This window comes from Phyllostomus hastatus, unplaced genomic scaffold (assembly GCF_019186645.2).
Source record: "Phyllostomus hastatus isolate PE091 unplaced genomic scaffold, TTU_PhHast_1.1 phas_scaffold_345, whole genome shotgun sequence".
In the NCBI taxonomy this organism is placed as follows: Eukaryota; Metazoa; Chordata; class Mammalia; order Chiroptera; family Phyllostomidae; genus Phyllostomus; species Phyllostomus hastatus.
In genome coordinates, this window is record NW_025334024.1 from 15933376 (window position 1) to 15957097 (window position 23722).

The 23722-nt window shown below is 31.5% G+C and overlaps 1 protein-coding gene across 10 annotated transcripts in view; it reads right to left on the reverse strand.

Annotated features, from left to right (window-relative positions):
* NFAT5 (nuclear factor of activated T cells 5) overlaps positions 1-23722 on the reverse strand; it is a 118012-nt gene that overhangs the window by 42765 nt on the left and 51525 nt on the right. For 5 of the 10 annotated variants that reach the window (XM_045818393.1, XM_045818391.1, XM_045818392.1 and 2 more), the window contains 3 exons: positions 22283-22408; positions 7051-7609; positions 2170-2362 (listed from right to left, as the gene is read on the reverse strand). In XM_045818393.1, the coding sequence (XP_045674349.1) occupies positions 2170-2362; positions 7051-7609; positions 22283-22408 (878 nt within the window). Of the gene's footprint in view, positions 1-2169; positions 2363-7050; positions 7610-8062; positions 8125-12679; positions 12696-22282; positions 22409-23722 lie in introns of those variants that run through there. The other 5 variants (XM_045818399.1, XM_045818397.1, XM_045818395.1 and 2 more) reach the window with 4 other exon arrangements.

Below are 23722 nucleotides of genomic sequence, written 5' to 3' on the forward strand. Positions count from 1 at the left end.
AGGATTTACCATAACCACTAATGGAAAATTCATTACACTGTGTTAGTGACATCATTATTGTTATCATTTAATGAGTACCTATACTAAATTTTTACTCTTTTAAGGCTATTTGAGTAGAAAAGTGTATGGAGTATAGCTATATAAATCATTTTAAAAAATGGTGTTCATTTTCATAGACTAGATACACACATATGACACTATTAAGTCCTAGACCAAAACATTATGGTCTTAAAAACTGCTAAATTGAAACAGGACCTATATGGATTATAACAGGTGTCTAGTAAGTCTTCATAAATTAAATTATAACTTGTATGCTGAAGAATAAATAAACATTTAAAATAGCATTTGGGAACAAATGTTTCCCATGCTGATTTTTGATAAGGTTTATAATTAAACATTGAAGCTGCTAATATAGAATGCAGAAAATCACAAAGTAACTTGTACAATGTATACCAAAATAGTTGGGAAAAACTCATACATCTTTTCTATCCCAGTATAGCTATATCTCTGTGATATGATATCATAATGAGGCAAATAAGCAATCTACCCAAACTCAGTCAGCAGTACTTAGAACAGTGTCTAGCATATAGAGGGGTGCAGTATTTGTTGAATGAATAAACTTTTTTTTAAAAAGATTTTACTTATTTATTTTTAGAGAGAGAGGGTGGGAGAAAGAGGGAGAGAAACATAAATGAGTGAGAGAAACAATGATTGGTTGCCTCTTGCACACCTCCAACCAGGCATCTAGCAAACAAACCTTTAGGCATGTGTTCTGACTGGGAATCAAACCAGACACCTTTTGGTTTGCAGGAGGAAGCTCAACCCACTGAGGCACACCAGTTGGCTGAATAAATAAACTTTCAAGGTCAGTCAATTCACTCCCTATCACAGGTAATTATCTAACAATACTTGTGACCAGATGAGTACTTAGATATAGTACTTTAACTATAGCAAAAAGTTTTAAGAGCAATTAGGTAAAAAATATTAACCAAACTATCAACATGTCTAGTTAGACAAATATTTACAAAAAGCATAATTTCTCACTTGTCTGTTACTTGTTTTAAGTTTAAGGGACTGAGGATGAGTTGATGTGGTGAGTGGTAGAGGGGTAGATATGATATAGTACATGTGACTATTAACCAACCTTATAAATGGTCACAAGTAAATTTCCTGATTCCAAGTTTCTAGCATTATTTCACCCAAATATAAAATGAAAGGCAGTCCAACTAAATATTGTTCAAATAACACACTTACACAAACTATTTATCAAGAATCTATTATGTAACTAGCCAAAATTCCTCTCTATTTGGTATGGGGTTAGAACATTTGTTAAACATCCTCTACCCCCTTTTTTTTGTTTGTCTTCAAAGAGAAACATACTTTGTAACAAGGTATCCCAGGTGCTAAACTTAAGCTCCCTTTTTCTTTAGTCTAAATTCTGAAAAGATAAAGACTCAGTTGATATCCTAGTCCTTAAATTGAAGACTTATGTTACCTATCAACCAATGCTTTTCTGAGTTGAACAGTCCTAATTATGTTAGCCATTTCAAAAACCTTCTTTTCACTCTGGCTGGTGTGGCTCAGTGGACTGAGTGCCAGCCTGCAAACCAAAGGACTGCAGGTTTGATTCCCATCAGGGCACATGCCTGGTTCTGGCCCAGGTCCCCAGTTGGGGGCATGTGAGAGGCAACTCATCAGTGTATGTCTCACACAATGAAGTTTCTCTCCCTCTCTTTCTCTCCCACTTCCCCTCTTTCTGAAAATAAAATCTTTTAAAAAACATACCTTATTTTCTAAGTCCATAATAATTTCTGAAATACGTCTTTGAATTCACTTTAAAATTTCTTCTTAAGTATAAAATTTGGGAAGAAATTTTATACTTATATTCTAATATGGCCATTACTGATATCAAATATAAGAGAAAGATAAGTCATAATTTCCAGATTTTTAAAATCAGAACACATTCTCATCTCTCCTTTCATTTAATCTAAAATTCAAATGATATTAAAGTAACAATATTTGGCTTATAGTTCAGACTTTTACTTAATTTCTATTACATATAGCTAGCAAGTCTATCCTATTTCAAGCAGCTTTTGATGGTTAAAAACAAAATAATGAATAAGTAAAACTGTAGTAAATTCTTCTATATATTGCTAAATAAAAAAGTACCTTTACTGTAGGAAAACCTTGCTGTGTTCTGTCCTTTACTGAGCCACGGCTACCCTCAGTCAGGTATCGAGCTCTATGCTGGGTCTCAGGTTGTATAATTATCTTCAGCTCCTTTCCCTCACTTTTAACAGGATACTGTCCACATAACATAGGGCTTTTCTTTACTCCAGTTCCTTTTTGGTTTTCCAATGTTCTGAGAAGTAAAAGCACAACATGGAAAAAGTATTAAAAAGTGTTATTTTTTACAAAAGTCATCTAAGATAAAGGAGGACACAGAATTGGCAGTAACATTAAAAACAACTGATTATCTTACTGACAAAATCGATAATAGTCTAAGGGAAGATAGATTCCATAACAAAGTATACTTTTAAATTTTGTAATAAAATTTAACTAATGATGCAAAAGTAAAAGAAAGACAGGGAAGACAAAGAATGCATATGTGTAGTAGGAGGAAGGAACAGTGAATGCAATAAACTGGAAAGAGCAGGAAAGAATATAGCTAATGCCACTTCCAACCTTCCACACTATACTTCAGTCAAAATAAATTTTTTAAATTACATATATATGTGAGTGTTATACAAAACTACAAGATTAACTACCACTATTCGTTACAAAGCCAACAACAACAACAAAAAAGAAAGTAGGGATAGCAATAAAAGAAACAAGCAAACAAAAGGCCTTAAAAAACCACCAAAGACACATGTAGAATATTCTTTTGATAGTTTTCTCAGGACAGCAAACTGAAAAAATTGTAATCTAAAAAATCAGTGATTTAATGTTTGTTGGTAATTAGCTTTACTCCAAACAATTTTTCCCAGAAGTATGATTTTCACAGTATTTTTATTTGTGATTAGTTAAATAATTAAAGCTTTTTAAATAATTTTTTTTATTTTAATCATTGTTCAAGTACAGTTTTCTCCCTTTTACTCCCAATCCAGCCCACCATAATTAAAGCTCTTAGCACATAAAAATTTTATAATCTGGGCTTTACAGATAAGGCAATCTAACTTATTTTTAAAAACTGTGTTTCTAATATTTATTTTGTTTATCATTCTTTTTCTATGTGGAACACAGATTCAAAGAAAAATATTTCAAATGGTGTAAAACTTCGGTAAATACCTTTAATCTGAAGTACTGCAAATATATGATAAATATAAATAGAAAACAATATTCTTGGTTTTCAAATAGTTTGAAATTATCCATGCACATTTAAAAATAGAGTCAGGGCCTGTGATGCTTTCTGTACAACCCTCCCAGTCCTAAGTTTACACTCACATTGATGGTACAGAAGCCAAGAGATGACTGTGGACAAAATTTCCTCCAAACACAAACAGGCCTCAGGAGGAATATTATGACTTCAAACATAGAGGAGCAATGGTGGCTAAGCAGCCTTAAAACTGGCTCTAACCAAGCTGTTGCCTCAAATTATCAAATAACAAAACCAGTCCTGGTTCCACTGAGAGCACAACGTATGGCTAAGAAAAGGGCAGAAGAATGGAGGAAAGAAGGGGTACAAAGGAATGTAGTAAGACTGACTGGATAAGAGGAAGAGTTTTGAGAAAAAGTAGGGTTCAGTCATCTTCATATTCCCTGCACAATCCTTAAAGAGTAGGTGCTGAAAAAAAATTTGTTGATAAAGGCAAATAGGAAGAAGAAAGGGACAAAGAAAGGAGAGGAAAAAAGGAGCTTCTGTAATAGTAAGATGAGAAAGTACTGGATCCTAACTGGCCAAGGCATTCCATAATTAAGTCAGATTACCTGAGTAAATCATTTAAAAGACCCTGGAAGAACAGATTTTATGAACAAAAGTATCAAGTTGAAGCTGGACAATTAATTCTACTTTTCATCATTCTGGATAGAAATGCAAACATCTGCTCTGAATATAATGTGCATTCTTATGAAATTCTATAATGATATTCTGTTGTTTACTCATTTTTAAATGAAAGCAAAAATATCCACTTACTGAAACTAATGTAAAAACATCTTTCAAATATGAACTGAAAGGGAGTAACAGCAGTTGTACTGAGTGACTAGATTATGGATTATTTATTTTCTTCTATTTCTGTATTTTTCAAATATTTTAAAATTAATATCTATTAATTTTATAATAGAAAAAGGAACACTTTAGCTTAAAATATAAGGAAAATTTAGCATATCAATCAATTTGGCAAGATAATAGTTTTTATATTCATATACTATTTTTTAAGCTAATATTTATGAGAACGGTTGATAATGAGTTTTATTATTTAAGTGAAAAAAGATCTCATTTTGGATGAAGACTATTCAGTGAGTTGAAAAAGTATACACATTGGGACTTAAGGAAGAATAGCAATGTAAACTATGAAATGCTACTTTAAAAAAGTCCTTAAAATTATCTCTATTCTCTAGGTTTAAATGTAAAAATAGAATACATAAATATTTATCTCTCTAGACATGTAAAATTATTGAAAACAACTAATTCTTAGTCATTCAAATTACTAATTTTTAAGGCATAATAGCTTAAGAGGAAAATAAGAAAGTAGCACTTTAATTGTATGGATTTTACTTCTAAATGACATCTAAAAAGAAAACCAATTTTCTTGGCATATTCTATTCAGGAGTCTTAAAATGACATTCTAAGTCCTTTGCACTGCATATCCTTCCAGTTGTTTGTAGTACAAAAATAATTTTCACTATAAAATGCCTAAAACAGGATTCACATCCAGATAACATAATATCTTAGTTTCTACGGCTACCTCTAAGAGATATAAAGCTACTAGTTCTCAGGACACTTAGTTGAAGAATTTAAGAATGATATGGCTAGGGATGTTTAAATACTGAGTAGTTTTTTTTTTAATGGTTTTGTTTTTTAAATAAACTTTTACATAACATTTTAATTATACAAAAATGCTATGCCCATTTTACAGATCAACGAACTGTTATACTACAATATATTTGAGAATATATTTTCTGTAATTTAGCATTATATAAATTATAAGTTTATAGCACATTACATTTAAGACTTCATACCTTAGCTCTCGAAACATTTTTAAATATCTTTCATGTTTTTAACATTTCTCCCATTGAAGAATTTAGGACTTTGGCTTGATATCATCTTAATAATTGTCTTCAAAGGCCTATTTTCTATATATTTATGTATGGTTTTATCCTTTCCTTGATATAGTTCTTAATAATTCAAAATTTAAACTTCTTCCATCATTTCCATATGCTAAAATAAAATATTTTTCATTACTTAAGAAGCTGAACATTTCTTCTGCTTGATGAGTTTTTGTTCCATGAATTATTTATGAGAGATTTTTGTCTTGACAAACATTATTATACTTTCCCTGGGTAACCTCAAATCATTTCTAAGGTCTACCATACAAAAAGATATCTATTATATAAAAGGAGAAGCAGAAAAGATGTAGATCAAGATGTCTCTTTAATAGCAACTGAAAACCATGTGTGTTGATTAAGTCAAAAATTTTATTTTTTTATTTGAAACTTTTACATTTATTTCAGTATAAAAATAAGTCTCTAGAACTTAAAAAAAAATCTTTTCCTATTGAAGGTCAAATAAACATATACCTGTACTTAATGATAGATATACATGAGCCTTTTAGATCTGTACTACTATGTTTCTGAGCATTTTTATATAGGTTAACAGTTTTGCAAATATATTCTGTAACTCTTGAATCCACTAATGGCAACATTTTTTAAAAGGGTATACTTTGTTTTCTTTTAGAATTTCCTAATCTGGACTTTCTGAAAATAAAACATAGTTAAATGTGCATTTTCACTGAACTGCATCACCCTAAAGGAGTTTTAAATAAGACTAGAGAAGCAAGTAGTATAGAGTAATTACAGCTTAACTTGTAGATATTACTTTAAAAATGTATTGAGAAGATATTTAAGGACAAGCTTAATATACATTAAAAATACTCATTATACTATTCAAAAAGATATCAATGATATCATCATGTAGTAAACCAATCAAGAGATTCTCCATCACTTTTTGTGACAACCTGAAATTGTAGATCATGGGTCAAACTGAAGGACCATTCCTTGCCTCCCCCCAAAAAATCTCTCAAAATCCAGTGTGTTAAATTTTATCAAACTATATTTAATATACTATAGGAAATTTTAATTAAAAAGTCTAGCAATTAAATATTACAATAAAAGTACTAAAGGGATTAAAAAGTTAAAAATAATTCACAGTATTCTGTACTATATAGCAGTAAATATTCTGTAATATAGTTACAGAAATATATTTAGTGAGTATTGTGAGCTGGCAGAAATGAATGAAAACTCAAACATGTACCATGATCCTGTTCTATCACCCTTCAAATACATAACCCAGAATTTCAGGGAAAAAATTATGTATTTTTAAAAATCCCAAATCAATGTGATGTATCAAAGCTTAAAATAAATGCATAAATCTAAATTGTGAAAATCAAGCCATCAATTTAGTTTTTCCTTATTCCATGAAATAAAAAAAGTCTAAAATCCTCACAAAAATGGAAATGGATTGAACCATATGTAGAGACAATGTGAAAGAGAATAAACCAGTCCTTTGTGAACATTTTGAGTTGTTTTAGCTATAGGGACATTACATGCTAGTTATTTTTAAAATATAAATCTCTTTGAAATTTAAGTTATTTCAAAACAGATTATTGTTTTATACTATTTAATCATACCCACAATAAGATACCTATTGCTAAAATCTATTGATTTTTTTTTCTCTAGTGAAACTTAGTAATTTTAAGTTAAAATTTTCAGGTATTTCAATGATAAAATTAGTATCTTTGCTTTATATGCAAACTTGAGCTGAGCAATTAAGGAATGATTTTGTTTGTTTGTTTTGCATAATGGTGATAGAACTTAAAAAATGTGAATACCAACCCATTTCCTGCTTTTGAGTTGCCTTTGTTGTCCGTGGTAAGCTGAGAAAGCACATAGTGAGGTGCTTTGGCACTGTCGGCATCAAATATATCCATATTAGATTCTTCACAATCTCGTCGTTTGACCCCCGGCCTCTGCTTTGGATTTCGTTTTCGTGATTTACGAGGTACCTCAGTGTTATCATTGTAGGAACTGGTGCTCATGTTACTGAAGTTGGAGGGGGAATCCTCCATCCACATACTGCAGCTCTGCTCAGATTCCAATCCACACCCCTCATCCTGGCAGGACATCCGACTGTTATCCAGCAAGTCCTCAGGTGGTGGTGAGATGTACAAGACTGTGTGCCTCTTCGGTGTTGATGGATGCTGCTGAACTGTGTTACTGGTTAACTGCTTTTCACTTACCCCTCTGTTACTTACCCCCAAGGCTGAGGAGCAGCTCTCCACTTGCATAGCCTTGCTGTCGGTGACTGAGGTAGAATAAATGGTAGGGCTGGAAGAGGTGGTAAAGGAGCTGCAAGCACCGCCCATGGAGGAAGAGGAGGGAGCTGAAGAAGCATCTGCAGTGTACAATTTAAAAGTAAATACACTGTACATGTTTTCACCTATGCTGGCTAGCAGTCCCATTGAAAATGTAATTTGTGAACTGATTGTTTTTCCCCAAAATGAATAGTTGAAATTTGGTTAAGTTTTATAATACAAATGCTTCAAGCAATACAAGGCCTAAGAAATTCATTTTTTAAAAAATGCCCAAATAGCATAATGTTACTTGTGTTATAATTGATAGATTTAAAAAAAAATCTAAATTAATGTTTTAAGCTGTAAAGCAAGAATAAAGTTTTTATTGCCTCAGCTGGATGTTCGGTTGAATTTTAATCATTTAAAATAATAAAGAAAGCCCCAATATAAAATATATGCTTGTGGTCCACATTCAAAGCCAATTAAATAATTTATTATAGAATTTGAAAAGTGGGACTGTGCTTAGCCACAAAATATTAAAATAAGTTTCTAACCTATGAAGCAGAGAACTACAGGTCATTTTTAATGCAGACACTCCCTGCTTCAGAGGCAAATCCTGGAATAAAAATATGAGAAAATAAATGAGAAAAGAGCTGCTGATTATTCCAGATATCAATTATAAAATGAGAAATAAAGAGAAAAATATATATAATCAACTGAATTGGAGGCAAATGGAACTGGTACCATCACTAAGATTCTTGTCAGTATGATCTAGAAGAATAAAAGTGAAAAAGGTTTGATTTGGAACATGCTGGGCTGCAGAAGATAAGCAGTTAACCACTGAGGGTCTCTAGAAGTTAAAGTGGCAGGTCAATACCATGATCTCTAAGATAAATAAATCCATCCTAAATGGCAGAATGAAAAGCAGAGTAAAGACTGATTATTGGATGGATTTCTTGTACAAAGTACTTAATTATACTCAGCCACTGGTTACCACTGTTCATTTCCTTTCTCTTTAAAGGGCCTGCTTGATTTGAACTATTAAAGGAATTTCCTAATATGAGTAATAGTAAATTTTATTGGCTGGAATCTAACAACAAAGAATTAAGCAGGAAAAGTCTCTGGAGATCACCAGAATTAGTTCCTATAAAAAGATCTTTTATAAAACCACTTATCTATTATGCTTGGCAAGAAAGATTTAAGTAGATCCTTTCAAATATGTGGCAACTGGCAGAACAGCTCGCTGAAAAATAAACAGGTAACACACAACTAAAAGGTATGTTTAAATCTAAAATTAATTTTTATAGCCAAGTATGCCACTGTTTTAAGTAGCATGATGAAACTTAAAATTGTGATATGCAATTACTGAAATTGTAACATTCATATCAACTATAAAATATAAACAGTGAAATGTAAGAATGCCTATGCATAGATAATCAAAAGCCATGTGCCAAAGATCTATTTTTTAAATGAAAACATGTACCAAAATACTTAGATCATTCAAAAGAACTAAATTCACTCATAATTTTTCCTTATTTTTAAGACTAAAGAGCACCATAATTAGTATTATCATCAATAATGTGATCTACTTAATGCCCCTTGGAGAGATTATTCTCAACTATCATAAGTCAAAGAACCTACAACAATTAGAAGATACCAGTTCCATTTTCCAGTTTGTAGCTTTGTCAAATTCAGTAGCTGAAATTGGAAAATTCAGTCACTTTAAACTGCATTCCAATTTAAAGAAAAATTTATCAATTTTGTATCATGCATTAATGCAATGTTTTCTTAGTAAATATTTTAAAAGATTTATAAAAACTACAAAATCTAGATGCTAATGTCAGTGACAGTTTAGGAGCTGATTTGTAGCCACTTTGGGTTTAAATAACAAGTTTTTTCCTTGCTTTTTGAAAAACACAATAGAATTCATTTTAGAAAAAAATAGAAAAGGTATTATGTTTGATATTGCTCCATCTGTTCCAACTATTGGCAAAAATGAAACTAAATTTTTATGTGTATATGAGCCCATGTTCTTTATTTTCAAAGAAATACAAGTATGCAGTATGCAATATTTGTAGTGGAACACACAAAGCATGCAGCAGGAATGCTGTGAACTTGTATTTCTATAAACAGTTTTCATCCACCCATGCTCTTTGAATCTAAGTACCATGCACATGAGAATGTAGAATATGAACATCGCAGGGATCCCTGTCCTTGACAGGTGGAAAGTACAGGTGAAAAGCAATTAGGCACTCAAAAGCAACTTATGTGGTGTTTATAAATTTAATCTGCAAGATATAACCATGTATTGCTATTTGAGGTATACTACATGAGTTTATCTTGCAAATATTATCAAAACAATCATGTTTATAAAACCCAATTTATATATTCATGCAAAAATGTCTGTTCTGGGACAGGTATGCCAAACTGTGATCTCATACCCTACATAAATTAAAATATTCTACACATTTTCCTTAACACCTAACACATAATTTTAATATTTTACCTGTAGATTCCTGGACATAGTTATTAAGTAAAAAAGTTCATTAGCACAAAACTATGAAACTGAAAACATAAATTCTGTCAAAGGACAGGAGTAGTAAGCACCCTTTAATTAAAAGGTACTATTAGTTTTTAAAGCCTACCTCATTTTGGCCCTAAACTACAAAGATTCTACTCATTTTAAGACTACAAAAATGAGACAATTTTTTAAAACTATAAAACTCTTTACCACAGTATCATTGTTGCTCTGATGATGATTATAATGGTGTTTAAAATCTTTCACATAAAGATGTTATATTCTGGTTAGCAAGACATCACCTAAGTGTATTAATAATGACAGGTGAGGTGGAGGGAAGATAAGACTATGAGCCCCTTGAAAGCATGGACAGTATTCTTCCCATCTGAGACCTTTCCAACACTTATATCGTGCCTTGTATGTTATTTGTTATTAAATTAATTTATGAGAAGCCAATATTTGATATGGGTGCTGAGTTATAGTAAATTTGCAAATAAATGTACTAATGTGTCCATAATGGACACATGATGTTTATTAAAAAAAGGATTTAATATTCAAAATCCTTAAACTATATATTACCATAATAGTATTATCTGATAGTGGGAAAAGGTTTAAAAGTAACTTAAGAATTTAGAGGTAACATTCACCATTTCTACACAGAGTGCTCTAATAATTTTCTTTCTTGAAACTATATATAAGCTAAATTACCTACTTGGGCACTAACCTATAAATGTACTAAGAATAAAATATCTTTAATATTAGCTATTAAAAATAAAGGCATAACAACAATATCAAGAACATTTTAGATTTTTAAACATTAGTTTGTCATTTCTAAGCATTCCCAGAAAAGCACTAAAGAACATTCCTGGAAATGTTATAAATATACTTAAGGTCACTATATGATTAAATAGCAAGAAAAAACTTAATTGACATTTTGTTGAACAAAAAATGCTAATGCAATCCTGCTTCATGTATATATTCTTTTTTATTTATAAGTTCTTATAAACAAATTATGCCTAATTACCTCCCCTTTGTTTGGTTTTGAGTCCCCATTTTTATCTATTAGGAATGTAGATATTATGTTTAATTGCTGCATATCAAAATATTAAAACTCCAACAAAAAATGTTTTAGTAACTGCTTGTATTATCTCACTAATTATAATGTATTTATTTTATAACTTTATAATTGCATTTATTCTTAAATCCCTTATGAATCCTTCATAAAGACTGAAGTTTTTCTTAAAATTTTAAACTTATTCTTTCACCTAAGTAATGTATGAATACATTTTTATTATATTTTCATGAAAAAGTTATCTTTGAACCTAGAAAAATTTTATTTTTCCACAGTAATTTCTGTGAACACAGAGAGCACAGCAAACCAAAGGGAAAAAAATAAACTATTTCTACAATTTACTAACATGAATTTATACTCTCAAAAGAATGGATTATTTCTAAAATTTATAAATGAAGAGAAACATCACATCTATAGTGTTCTAATAATTCTATTATTAAGAATAGCCAATTACTAGATAAAATGCCAGTAATGATGATGAACTCAAGTTGGACATATGGCTTCTTTTAAGAAAATGGATTTGTTAAGGTTTATTACAAATAGTCAAAGCAGTTGAAATAAAAAGAGTGGCAGACAATATCTACATGGATAACCCAGGATTTGCAAATACTGTTAATTTGATTAGAAAGACAAAAATGGATTTTTAAATGGTACCACATATAGAAACCCATGTAGATTTTATATACTCCTTGCTTAAACTGTATTTTAAAATTAAGAATTATTAGCTATAGATTTGTGAAGTATAAATTATTTTAATTACTGTATCATTTTAGTGTTTAACATACCATAAAAAAGAGATGATACTTTATATGGAACTAACCAAACTTTTTATAGAAAGCTTTGAAATTAGAAACATTCTTTAGAATTCTCAGAAGGAACAAATACCTTTTACTGATTTAAAATACATGACAGAAATTACAGTTAACTAAGCTTCCAAAATAAAAATATGTTCCCTAGATTTTCAACGTCAGTGTAAAAATCAGTCAATTTTCCTAAGAAAGCCATTGAAAACAAAAGCCATAAAGTTTTGCAAGTGTACTGAGTGAACCAATAGTGGAACGGAGAAGGAGTAAATCACTGACTGCTCAGAAAATGATCATAAAAAGCAACACAGGGTGTTTGGAAACAACTTCCGGTCTAAAAAAAAACACTGTTTAACCAAAGTTACTGTTTTTAAATATTTCATTTTTTCCTTCTGGTAACAATAGCTTCAGATCTAAGTATCTTGTCTGATAAAAGTCACCAGATACAAGGATATATTTTCACATCAAAGAAGAAAGATATTTAGAGAAAAAAATTATAAGGCCAACATTAATGATGCCAAGGGATTGAAAAATCTAGGACACACAAAGTGGCTGCAAACCTGCTTTTGTCAACACCTTACATGCCAACCTTCATTTTCTACTTTTCTTCTTCTTACAGTTTTAATGTAAAGTTTAAAACTTTACCAAAAGTTTCAATCAGTATCAATCCACTATTTAGAAACAAAAAAATAAAAACAAAAACAAAAAGGAAACATAAAGAAAGGAAGGAAGGAAGAAAGAAAGAAAAAAAGACTTATGAAGAAGTCTGAAAACCGACCTATACCCTGGGTGAGATTGGATGGGTTAAATGTCTCTGGCACTATTTGTCTTCACTATTGACAGACACTGTCACACAACCCACCACACGATGCCTGTCTCTGAATGACGAAGCTAGAATGCAAGTTAAGTGTATTAATAGAAAAAACAACTAGCATCCCAGCATATAAAATAAGCAATCAGATTATTTTATAAAACCCCCCAAAAGAACAAAAAACAAAAATTGTAGGGTCAATCACTTAATTTATGTTTAAAACAGTTTCAAGTTCCCATTTGTACTTTTCCCACCCAACATAAGTTTACATGCTACAATAAGCAGTGTTTTAAAACAACCTTTAAAATTAAATTATTCACAACCAAATAAATGCAAATGGGAAAATTTCTTATCCAAACTTTTTGTTAACTCATATTCACCAAACTGTTCTCTGGTTTACTAATGCAATCTAATCCATAAGCCAGAATGTTCTCTCATACAGGTGGTTTTAGGCTGTCCTCTTACCCAAGTCCCCTTAAAGAGTGGAAGAGGCTACACTCAAACAGTAAAAAATATTTATGTTTTAGCATCAAAAGAATCTTTTCATTTCTTGGACCAACTTCCATATACTTCCTCATCCCCCTTCAAAAAGTTACTAATTTACACTTTTAAATTATATATGCTACTGTGCATAAAATGTCTGATCCCAGAGGCTCTATTTTTAAAAATAATTAGCACTATTGCTAAAGGTGAAAAGTTTGTTACTGATTTATCGGAGACCATATTTTTCTTCTCCAGTCCATCAAATTGCCAGTCAGGGTTCTAATATTACACAATAATTACTCTCCCATTTTTAATCTGAATTCTCCTAAAATAATTATTTTTCCTTTGTTAGTATGTCAATATATTCATATCATATGTATTAAAGAATGTTTTCTGAAAAATTCTTACAAAATTTCTAAGTGTCCTGACACTTATAAGAGCAATGTTCTAAATATATATTTTGTCCTATTCAAGCCAAAGTATCTAAGCACAATGTAAAATATGTACTAGGCACACATTACAGAATTTAAAAATTTTTTATTGAATTAGAGAGAGAGAGAAAGATAGAGAGAAACATCACTTTGTTATTCTACTTATTTATGTATTTATGGGTTGTTTCTTATATGTGCCCAGACCAGGAATCAAACCTACAACTTGGGTGTATCAGATGATGCTCTAACCAACTGAGCTAGGTGGCCAGGGCTAGAATTTGTTTTATAAATCCCCTCCTACTGGGAAAGAAAGATGCTTTCCATCATCTAGTCATTTAAGTACTAGAGGTACATTAAGTACTAGAGCATTACTGTTAACACTGGGTGAACAGACTAAAGCCCAGAAAGAATCCTCCACCTCAAATAATTTAAACACAAAAGAATGGTTGAGAATCTGTGAACAGTTTTGGAATGCTATTCTATAGAAGCAGGTAATATAAAAATGTGCTTACTCTATCAGAAACTGAATAAATCATGTTTATAAAAGTTATATAAATAATTATACTAGCTTATAACTAAACTTATTACATTGTCAAACACCCCAGGAAGGACAAGTTAAAAAGCAAAAAGGACAATTTTTGTACCACTTGAAAGGTAATGTGGAGATGATCACTACATAAACTTAAAAGCTGGAAAGTTCTGAAAATGCTATTTGAATATCACTTCAATGCTTTATCATATAATGCATTTAAAAATACTTTATAAATAATAAAGGTAATCCTGCCAACACTAGTTCAATGTCTTCTTCAGACTTCCTTTTTTAGAGGTAACCAAAAAAGGAAAAGTAGTATTTGTATGATTAAAACCTTCTACTTTCATTAGTCAATCAGGTTTTACACCTGGGTCTGGACTAGAGCGTGTATTAGATCCAACTCTACACTGAATAAATTGTCTAGGCAAAAAAAATAGAAGTCATAAATTGCTCCACCAGAAGTTTTGATAACTAATTATGCAAATTTACCATTTCATTTTAAAAAAAGTGATAAGAATTCTAAGAACTCTTAGTTAACTTTACAGAATCATCCCTTTGGGAGCTGTTTTCTTTAAGACTCATCCTCTGTCAATGTTCCTTCTACAAGGGTTCCCACTGAGAGAGTGCTGATGTAAAATAAGTCAGAAAATCAATCCTATGGCTCACGTGTGTGGCTATATCTCGACTGATATGCAAAACTTCAAAGTAAGGTCAAAAACAGACTCAGTGAAAATGAAAAGAAAGAAGCAAAACAAAGTTGGAAATTATTCTTATAAAAATAAGGTCTAATTTTTAAAATGTTAACAAATGAAAGGAGAAACACATGGGAGGAAGGTCAATGTTTGCTGAATGGTCACTAATTATCAGGTAATGTTAAGTATTTTATATATTTCTGTTTACAGCCCCATTAAGGAAAAGTTGGTATTATCTTCTAGTCACAGGGATGATATTATTAGAAATTTATTTAACTTCTACAAGTTTCTGTCTACTTGATAGGAATGATGATAGCAATCAAATTCAAATTGTCTTTATAATTCCAAAGTCAATACTAATTTTATTTCATATGTGCAAAATAAATAGCAATAAAACTGTAATACATGTGCATGTGTGTGTGTGATCTACATCATGGCCATATGGGCCTGGCATGTTGAAGTGCTTTCTCGTTCATTCTGATTTTTTAAAAAAGATTTTATTTCTTTATTTTTAGAGAGAGGGGAAAGGAGGGAGAAAGATCAATGTACAAGAGATATATCAATTGGTTGCCTCTAATGTGCCCCCAACTGGGGACCTGACCCACACACAATCTAGGCATGTACTGTGGGAATCGAACCAGTGACCTTTCAGCTCACAGGCTGGCACTCAATCTACTAAGCCACATCAGCCAGGGCTGTTTTCTGATTTACTTTAATTGACAATACCTTGTTATGAGGGAGTAATACGGGAAGAATGAATTTTACATCAGTGATCTAAGTAAACACTGCCAATGAATAAAAATACAATACTTGTATTTTTGGATGAAAAGTTAATGTACCCTTATTTATGTCAAAAAATTCATTCAGTATCTACTATATGCCATATCTTTGTTACTTTTAAAAAGCATAGTGCATTGGGCTTTTGAGTATTTTAATCAGCTTCCATCTGGTGTTTTTTAAATTATGAAATATTTAAAACTAAACACCAATGTACCCTCTGGTCATATTTAACAGATGTTAACATTTTACTAAGCATGATTTTAAGAGAAAAAAATGTCACAGAAACAGGTAAAGTCTATTGTATCCTATCCTAATGTACAAGGTTTGTCCAGGAAAAGTCCATCCATTGTTAATATAATGAGAATGGTTTGCATGACATCCATATAACCTGGCAGCCAAGGAGAGTGGACTGGAATGTTACATACATGAACAATGATGACTTCACTATACTAGTCAATGGGGGCAGTAGACACCACTGAGTGAACATGTGTAATGTGTGACCATCACATGCAAAATGACTGAGCAAGTACAGCAACAAATCTAAATCAAATTTTGCATTAGCTTGAATATTCCTCCATGGAAACTATTGAGATGATTTGGGAGGCCATAGTTATGGCCAACTGGTGACTGGCAACTTCATCACGACAACATACTCAGGCATCACATCCTATGCAGTATTTTTTGGTGAAATATCAAATCACCCAGGTGACTCAGCCTCCCTACAGCCCAGATTTGGTATCCTACAACTTCTGGCTTTTCCCAAAACTAAAATCACCTTTGAAAGGAAAGAGATTTCAGACCATCAATGAGATTCAGGAAATTACGAGGGGCAGCTGATGGCAACTGGGAGAACTGTGTGAGGTCCCAAGGGGCCTACTTTGAAGGGGACTAAGGCATCATTGCCCTACATAAAATGTTTCCTGTATCTTGTATCTTCTTCAATAAATGTCTCTATTTTTCACATTACATGACTGGATACCTTCTGGACAGACCTCATTATCCTCTTACTCCTGTCCCAGCTGGAGCGTTATTTATACAACATCGCTAGTATTATTTATACAACTAATTGTTATAAAACAGTTATGGCAGTGATTTTCAACAAGTATGCCACAAGAATTTTTAAAACATGTAATACCTGACTATTTAGTCAGGGGTACTGACCTCTTTTCCCTTATACTGTAAAAAAAAAAAAAAAATTAACAATAGCCCTGGTCAGTATGGCTCAGTTGGCTGGGCATCATTCTGTAAACTGAAGGGGTTGTGGGTTCAGTTCCAGGTCAGGGTGCCTACAAAAAGAAACCAATTGATGTTTCTCTCCCTCTCTTTCTCCTTCCCTTCCTCATCTTGAATCAAAGATATATAGGTCATATTATAGAGTTACATCTTACTGGTCAAGTCAAATAATAAAGTTGCATCTGATTGGTTAATTCTTGGTACCAGAAATCCTATATACACACGTTAGGCAACTGCCTGAGATTTTAAAAGTCACTGTGAAGCAAAAAGAGTAGGTAATTATTATTTTTTGTAAATCAATCAGTTATACCTATTTTTGTCAGATCAGCAAAAATATATTTTTGGTGTGCCACAGAATTTTAGTAATTAGTTTACATGTATGCATACCATGAAATGCAAAAGATTTAAAATCACTGAGTCATATGGCAATACTTTTTTCTGATGATACTATCAATCGTATTAATGGTATAAAAGTCCATTTCTGTGCATTAATAATGCAAAATTGTACAAAACACATAAAAACAGAAATTGTGTTAATTTTATGTATTTGTTTGGCCTCTGAATGGTTAAGAATCTGTGAACAGTTTAAAAATGCTATTCTATAGGCTCAAGCAATATAAAAACTTGCTTATTCTATCAGAAACTGAGTAAGTCAATATTCATAACGTTATTGCTAAAAACAGAATAAAAAGGGAAAATTTAAGGAATAAATCAGTAACAGGCCATGTGTACTTTTTGTAAATTAAAGTTGATAATATGGATAGCCTCTTGAATTGGTAGTTATTTCTGAATTAACTGTTATGGTCCCACATTGCTTATGCTTTTCACTCTAATAAGGCAGATATTAGCATAAATTTATACATACATGCATACATATATAATTTCTATATGTATAAATGTGTATATTTAGATTTACTTTGTAATTTCAATAAAAAGAATTAAGAGTAGAATTTTTAAGTTATAGCTTAAATTCAATGAGCTATATAATTCTATGGCTGTGAAAAAGTAAAATTCCTCTAGAAATCATACTCCCATTTGTAGATCCTGAAACTTACTGAGGAGAAGGGGCATGGCTTTTTCAACTCAATATCCTACACAGTGTCTTCTAGGAGCTTCTGTTTCCTAAATTGAAGTGAAAGCACACAACACTAAATTCCCTAAATAACAATGGCAATGAGAAAAGAACTTAGACCCCAATAAAAGAAAAGAGGTATACTATACTGTGTTTGGAAGGACTGAGATATGATGACATGCAAATTACCTGGTACAACTCCTATCACATGGAACTCAAAGTGACAACTTATATTTTCTTCAACTCAATTTTTGTAGTTTTAATGTATGGATGGTTTAGAAATTCCTAAAATTTTAATTTAGGTGATTAAGATGTCTACAATGAAATAAAGCATAACTTTTTAAATTATACAACATTAATTTAGTTTTTATTGTGTTCTCCTACTGTGTAAATAGTACTAAGTTTTTTCAGTACAGAAAATACCTACTAGGTATTTGAAATTTATTAATTACTCTGTCACGGAATTTTTTTTTTAGGTTTTAATCCTTTATTAGAAACCATGCAAATTTTAATAAAAAAAATACAAGTGCAGTAAGAATCTTCATGTCAGTATGATTCCTGGGATTTCTCCTCATTGCAGCCACCCTGACGGCGGGCCTGGCCGGGACTCTGTCACAGAATTTAAAGCACTATTTAATGCCTCTTCTAACAGAAAAATTTATTGTATGGATCATTTCATGTAAAGTTATTAATTTAAATTAAACCATTAAGGTCCTGGCTGGTGTGGCTCAGTGGATTGAGCACTGGCTTGCGAACTGAAAAGTCACTGGTTCAATTCCCAGCCAAGGCACATGCCTGGGTTGCAGGCTAGGTCCCTGGTTAAGGGCATGCGAGAGGCAACCAATCTATGTTTCTCTCGCACATCGATGTTTTTCTCCCTCTCTTTCACCCTTCCTTATCTTCTGTCTAAAAAGTAAATAAAAAATTTAAAAACATTAGAAAATTATAAAATACATTTAATTGGTATGTGCATTATATCTCAATAAAGCTATTATTTAAGAAAAATACCTGCCAGGTCTCTTTTCAAAACCCACGAATTCTGCTATAATTTTATTTCTCCTAAATACTTACATTTTAGTTCTTTATAACATATACTAGAAGAATCACTCTCTCACACACACACACCCCCCAAAAAGCATCCTTTCACAATTTATATTTCTTCTTGTTCAACTCCTTATTTTGCCAAAAAATAACAACAATTCATTTGGATAACTCTTTTTGTATTAGGAAAACAGCTTCTCTCTTAACTACTGAGAACCTACAATATTACTGTTCAGAAACTCTGCATTTCTAAAACTTTTATTCATTCACATATTGAACTTCAAACTCTTAATTACCTTACCAGTAGGACAAAAACAGCGGTCTTTAAAAAATGGGGATGAGTACAAATTTCAGACTGTCTGATTCTCAACTACACCTCCCCGATTTTGACACCTGATCCCACGGAAAGGGGAAGAGTTGTATAGGAGAAGTCTTCCTTTTCCCACCCTCAACCCTTGGACTTACCAGATAGAAAGATGTTATTGCTGGGAGTATTTAAAAGTGGAAATAGTGTAGAGGCAGGAAAAGATTTGAGAGACACTCTTTTACCCAATATTCTGGATTGTGGATTAGCAGCACCATGTTTACTCATTCAGTAATATGTACAGGAAAAATATCTAGTTTGGTGAATCTGAGAAACACATTTTTAATAATTAAATAATAAAGAATGAACATAAACACCTACATGCCAAGCCTTTAAATTTTAAATTTTAAATTGATTTAGAATTTGTGAAACACAAACCTTTATGGCAGAACTAGAAGTCTGTTCCCACCAGGCCCTCATAACTGATAGCAGCCAATCCGGCTCCTTCAAAACTCTGAAGAATTAACTACATCAAGAGTCATCATTTTTATGCATTTAATACTTAAACAGCAAAGCTACAGATTAAAAAAAAACTCACAAAAGTCTAAATTAATGTGCCTTTCCCAAGAAATCTAGTTTTGGGGGCAGGAAACACTGAGTAACTAGTAATTTACTCTAAATCTCTCTCTTTGACAGTTATGTCACTAAGGATATTAATAGGTCAAATAAAAAAAGCAACTCTAATGATATGTACTAATTGATCTCCCTACAATAATTTGATAATTTAAACTCTCTTACCTAGAATGTTATATGACAAAGGCTCTATTCTACCAATAAGATATTAGAACCATGGAATAAGACTATGTTGATTACTAAAACTAAATTTATATTTTAAAAATTTCAAATGACTTAAAAATTTCCAATAGCTTTAGATCATGGAAACTTTCTGTGTGTGAATATAAGAAAAGTGTCAAGATTACCTCCTTACTCTCTTTACCATCATTACAAAGTCAACAACTTCTCAATATAGTAAGAATTTATTACTTCAGAATACTTCCTGGTTTCATTCTCATATTTTCAGGATTTTTCAACTGATACTTTTCAATTTGATTTACCTGGAGAGGATTTTCTCAAATATATGGAGAGAGGGACAGAGGGAGGAAGAGAGGATCAACATTCCATTAGGGACCCAAATTCAAGAACTTGCAATATTTATATATATAAACTTCTGGAATTCAGTTTGGTGTTATGAAAAGGAAGTGTTGTTCTTTTCCCAAACCTAGCTAACATTTTTTCAGCTTAAAAAAACAAAACAAAACTCTGGATCTACTGTCAACAGATGTTAAAAAGCACAGAAGAAACAGACTTTTAGTTCTATACAGATTCAACATGTCTTTAAAAAACAATCTCAAAAGATACAAAATAAATCAGTTAGTCAATTTCTACCTGTGGATTTAAAGTGAAATATTTCATTAAAATATCTGTTTTCATATTTTATTGTTTGACATAAATTTTAAACTAGATTAAAACTTTAAATTTCAGAAAATATATTCAGGGAAATTTTGGAACCCTGTGGATACAAAGCAAAACCAGGTCATCTTACCAATTTCATTACCAAAAAGCTCACAATTAAATCCACAGAATCTGTTAGAAAATGTCTGGCAACACATGAACAGTGAGCAGGGCTGATAAGTTTCTTTGCCATGTTTAAAATTTTCCTGCCCTCAACTAGGAAGGCAGCAAACTGCAATATACAGCTCAGGGGAAGATTGGTACACAAAGTTAATGGTCCATAGGTAAACATATATAAGAAAAATATCTGAAATTGTACTATAGTACCAATATCCTCATTTAAATCAAAACCTTCCACTTCACTGTTCTTTTGAAACAAAAAGAATGTACTGAAAACAATGTTTTGATGGTCTCAGTACCATTTGAAAAGATGAGAGGTATCATATTAGACAAGAAACCTCTAATTACTAGGACACATAAAACTTCAGAGTATATCATTTTTTCCTCTTTTTTAACCAAACACTTAGCAGTCTATAAACCCAACCAAAAGAAAAACACAGTTGGGCAATGTAGTATTTTTGAAAGCATTCTTATAATTTATTACCAATCAAGACTTTTTTCTATTAGTCTGTCAATCTTTCATTCTAATTCAATCAAAATTTGAAACAGTTTTACATAATTATAATTATATAAAGTGTATGATTTGAGAGCTGAGTAAAAATAAGCTTAATAAATTTCAAACGTTAATTCCATACTTTTGATATAAAAATGTCATATAAATATTACATTTAAATCTTCCATTACTTTCAACTGAGTTTACAATAAGTATTAAGTCACATTAGTTTTTAAAGTAGGGAAAAGGTTATAGAAACATGCTACAAACAAAAAAGAGACTTCAGTGAATGAGTCCTTTTCCAGATTATACAAAGTAAAATATTGTTTCTTTTTTAAACCAATTTTAAAAATAATTGTTAAATATAATTTAACAAATACAATTTTCTACCCATGGCTTGGTATTTAACCTTCTCATGTGCAGCCAACAGAAGACCTTTAACTCATTCCCACAGTTGAAAATAAGGTACATTTTAGGACATGGTATTAGTAGATGTGCCAATGTGAAATTTTAAGAAATAATCATTGTATCAACAAAATTATATTGAATTTTTTAAGTTTTAAAAGTTTGTATTTTAAAACCTCCAACCTGGCTGGTTTGGCTCAGTGGACTGAGCACCGGACTGTAAACCTAAAGGTCACTGGTTCAATTCCCAGTCAGGGCACATGCCTGGGTTGTAGGCCAGGTTCCCAGTTGGGGGTGTATGAGAGGCAACTGATGTCACCTCTCTAAAAATAAATAAATAAGTATCTTTTAAAAAATTAAACCTAAAACAAAGCCTCAAATCACACTCTTTTTGATATAAACTTTACCAGCACTGTTCATGTTGGCCAGATAATACCCTAGTTTTCTTTATAAAGTAAAATGAAATGCATACCAGCAGCAACTACAGCTGGAGGAGGCGAGCCTGCCTCACCACCACTTGTCTGACTCATTGATGCTACAGATGTTTCTCTAGATGGCGGTAACTGTAACTCCTTTGGGAGAAGATCATATACAGATTCTGTGGATGAAGGGAAGAGAAAAAATTGTGATAAGAGTGTAAGTCAATAACTTAATATATGAGCACAAGTACATCTTTTTCACTCACAAGGGGAACTATATTACTCACACACACACAAAGACTCCATAAAATTACTGCTGTAAAAATTGCTAGCAAATATTTTTTATTTTATCATATAATATTATTGAACAGAAGAATAAATTTTCCATTAGTTCTGCCCCCTGCTTTCTTCTGGGTTTTACCCTTTATGTTTAAAATGATCTCCAGAGAAAGTTACTAAATTTTAAAACTGTATAAAACTAGACAGAATAAGAGAATGGCAAATAACCTAAGATGTGCCAACATTTGCCTGTATAATAATGAGTGTAACTTAGCATATTTCACATATTGAGATAACTATATTAGATAATATATCAGCTTTAAACTACCTTCTTGAAGTAGACCATTAGTCCTGCTATTTTACAAAGCATCTTTTAGCAAATATTTTAATTTGCTATCATAATGCATTTTTCCCTCCTAATGAAGCTAAAAAATGAATGTCATGGCTCAAGGACATACTTCTTACTCTGACAAATCTCTAACTCTAGAAAGGTGCAAATATAGAATACTCTTAAGTCAGAGAATGCTATTGCCTATATTAGATTATGATTACTTTTGCATTCCAGATTTAAGAATATGATATATTTTTAATGTATTTTAAAATACACTAATTATCCATAAAACTAAATTTATATCTACTGTTTAAAAATTCTGTTATAGTTATTATTATATGGTTTTTGGACAGACATAATTCTCAACATATTCTCTAAAGATAGTAGAATCAATATTGGAAGAACTTCAAAAGACCAATTAGAATCGCATGCCCAGTTTCCAAAGAACCATGGCACAGAGTTTAAGGGACTTGACTAATATTCCAAGAAACCCAACATTCCAACAATATATGAGCACAAGTAGATTATTAATTATTTGTATGAGTGATTAAAATAACATAGGTAGCTATATAAGACACTTTAGTCTTGGTAAAAAACAATACTTTGTGTTAACTGATTATTGAATTCATAAATACTTTGATCCTCCAAGTTAACCATTAAAGTAGGTATATTGTGTGGTACTGTTGGGGGGGTGGGGAAGGAGGGTATAAGGGGACTACATGGTATTGGAAAAAATGTAATAAATATTAAATTTTTAAAAGTATATATATTAACTTTGATGTGGATAGGGATAAAGAAGAAGTTGTGAACGAAAGCTAGAATTATAAGTTGTACTATTAAATAATCTTCATTGTTAGTAAAGAATCAACATAAAAGTTTTTTT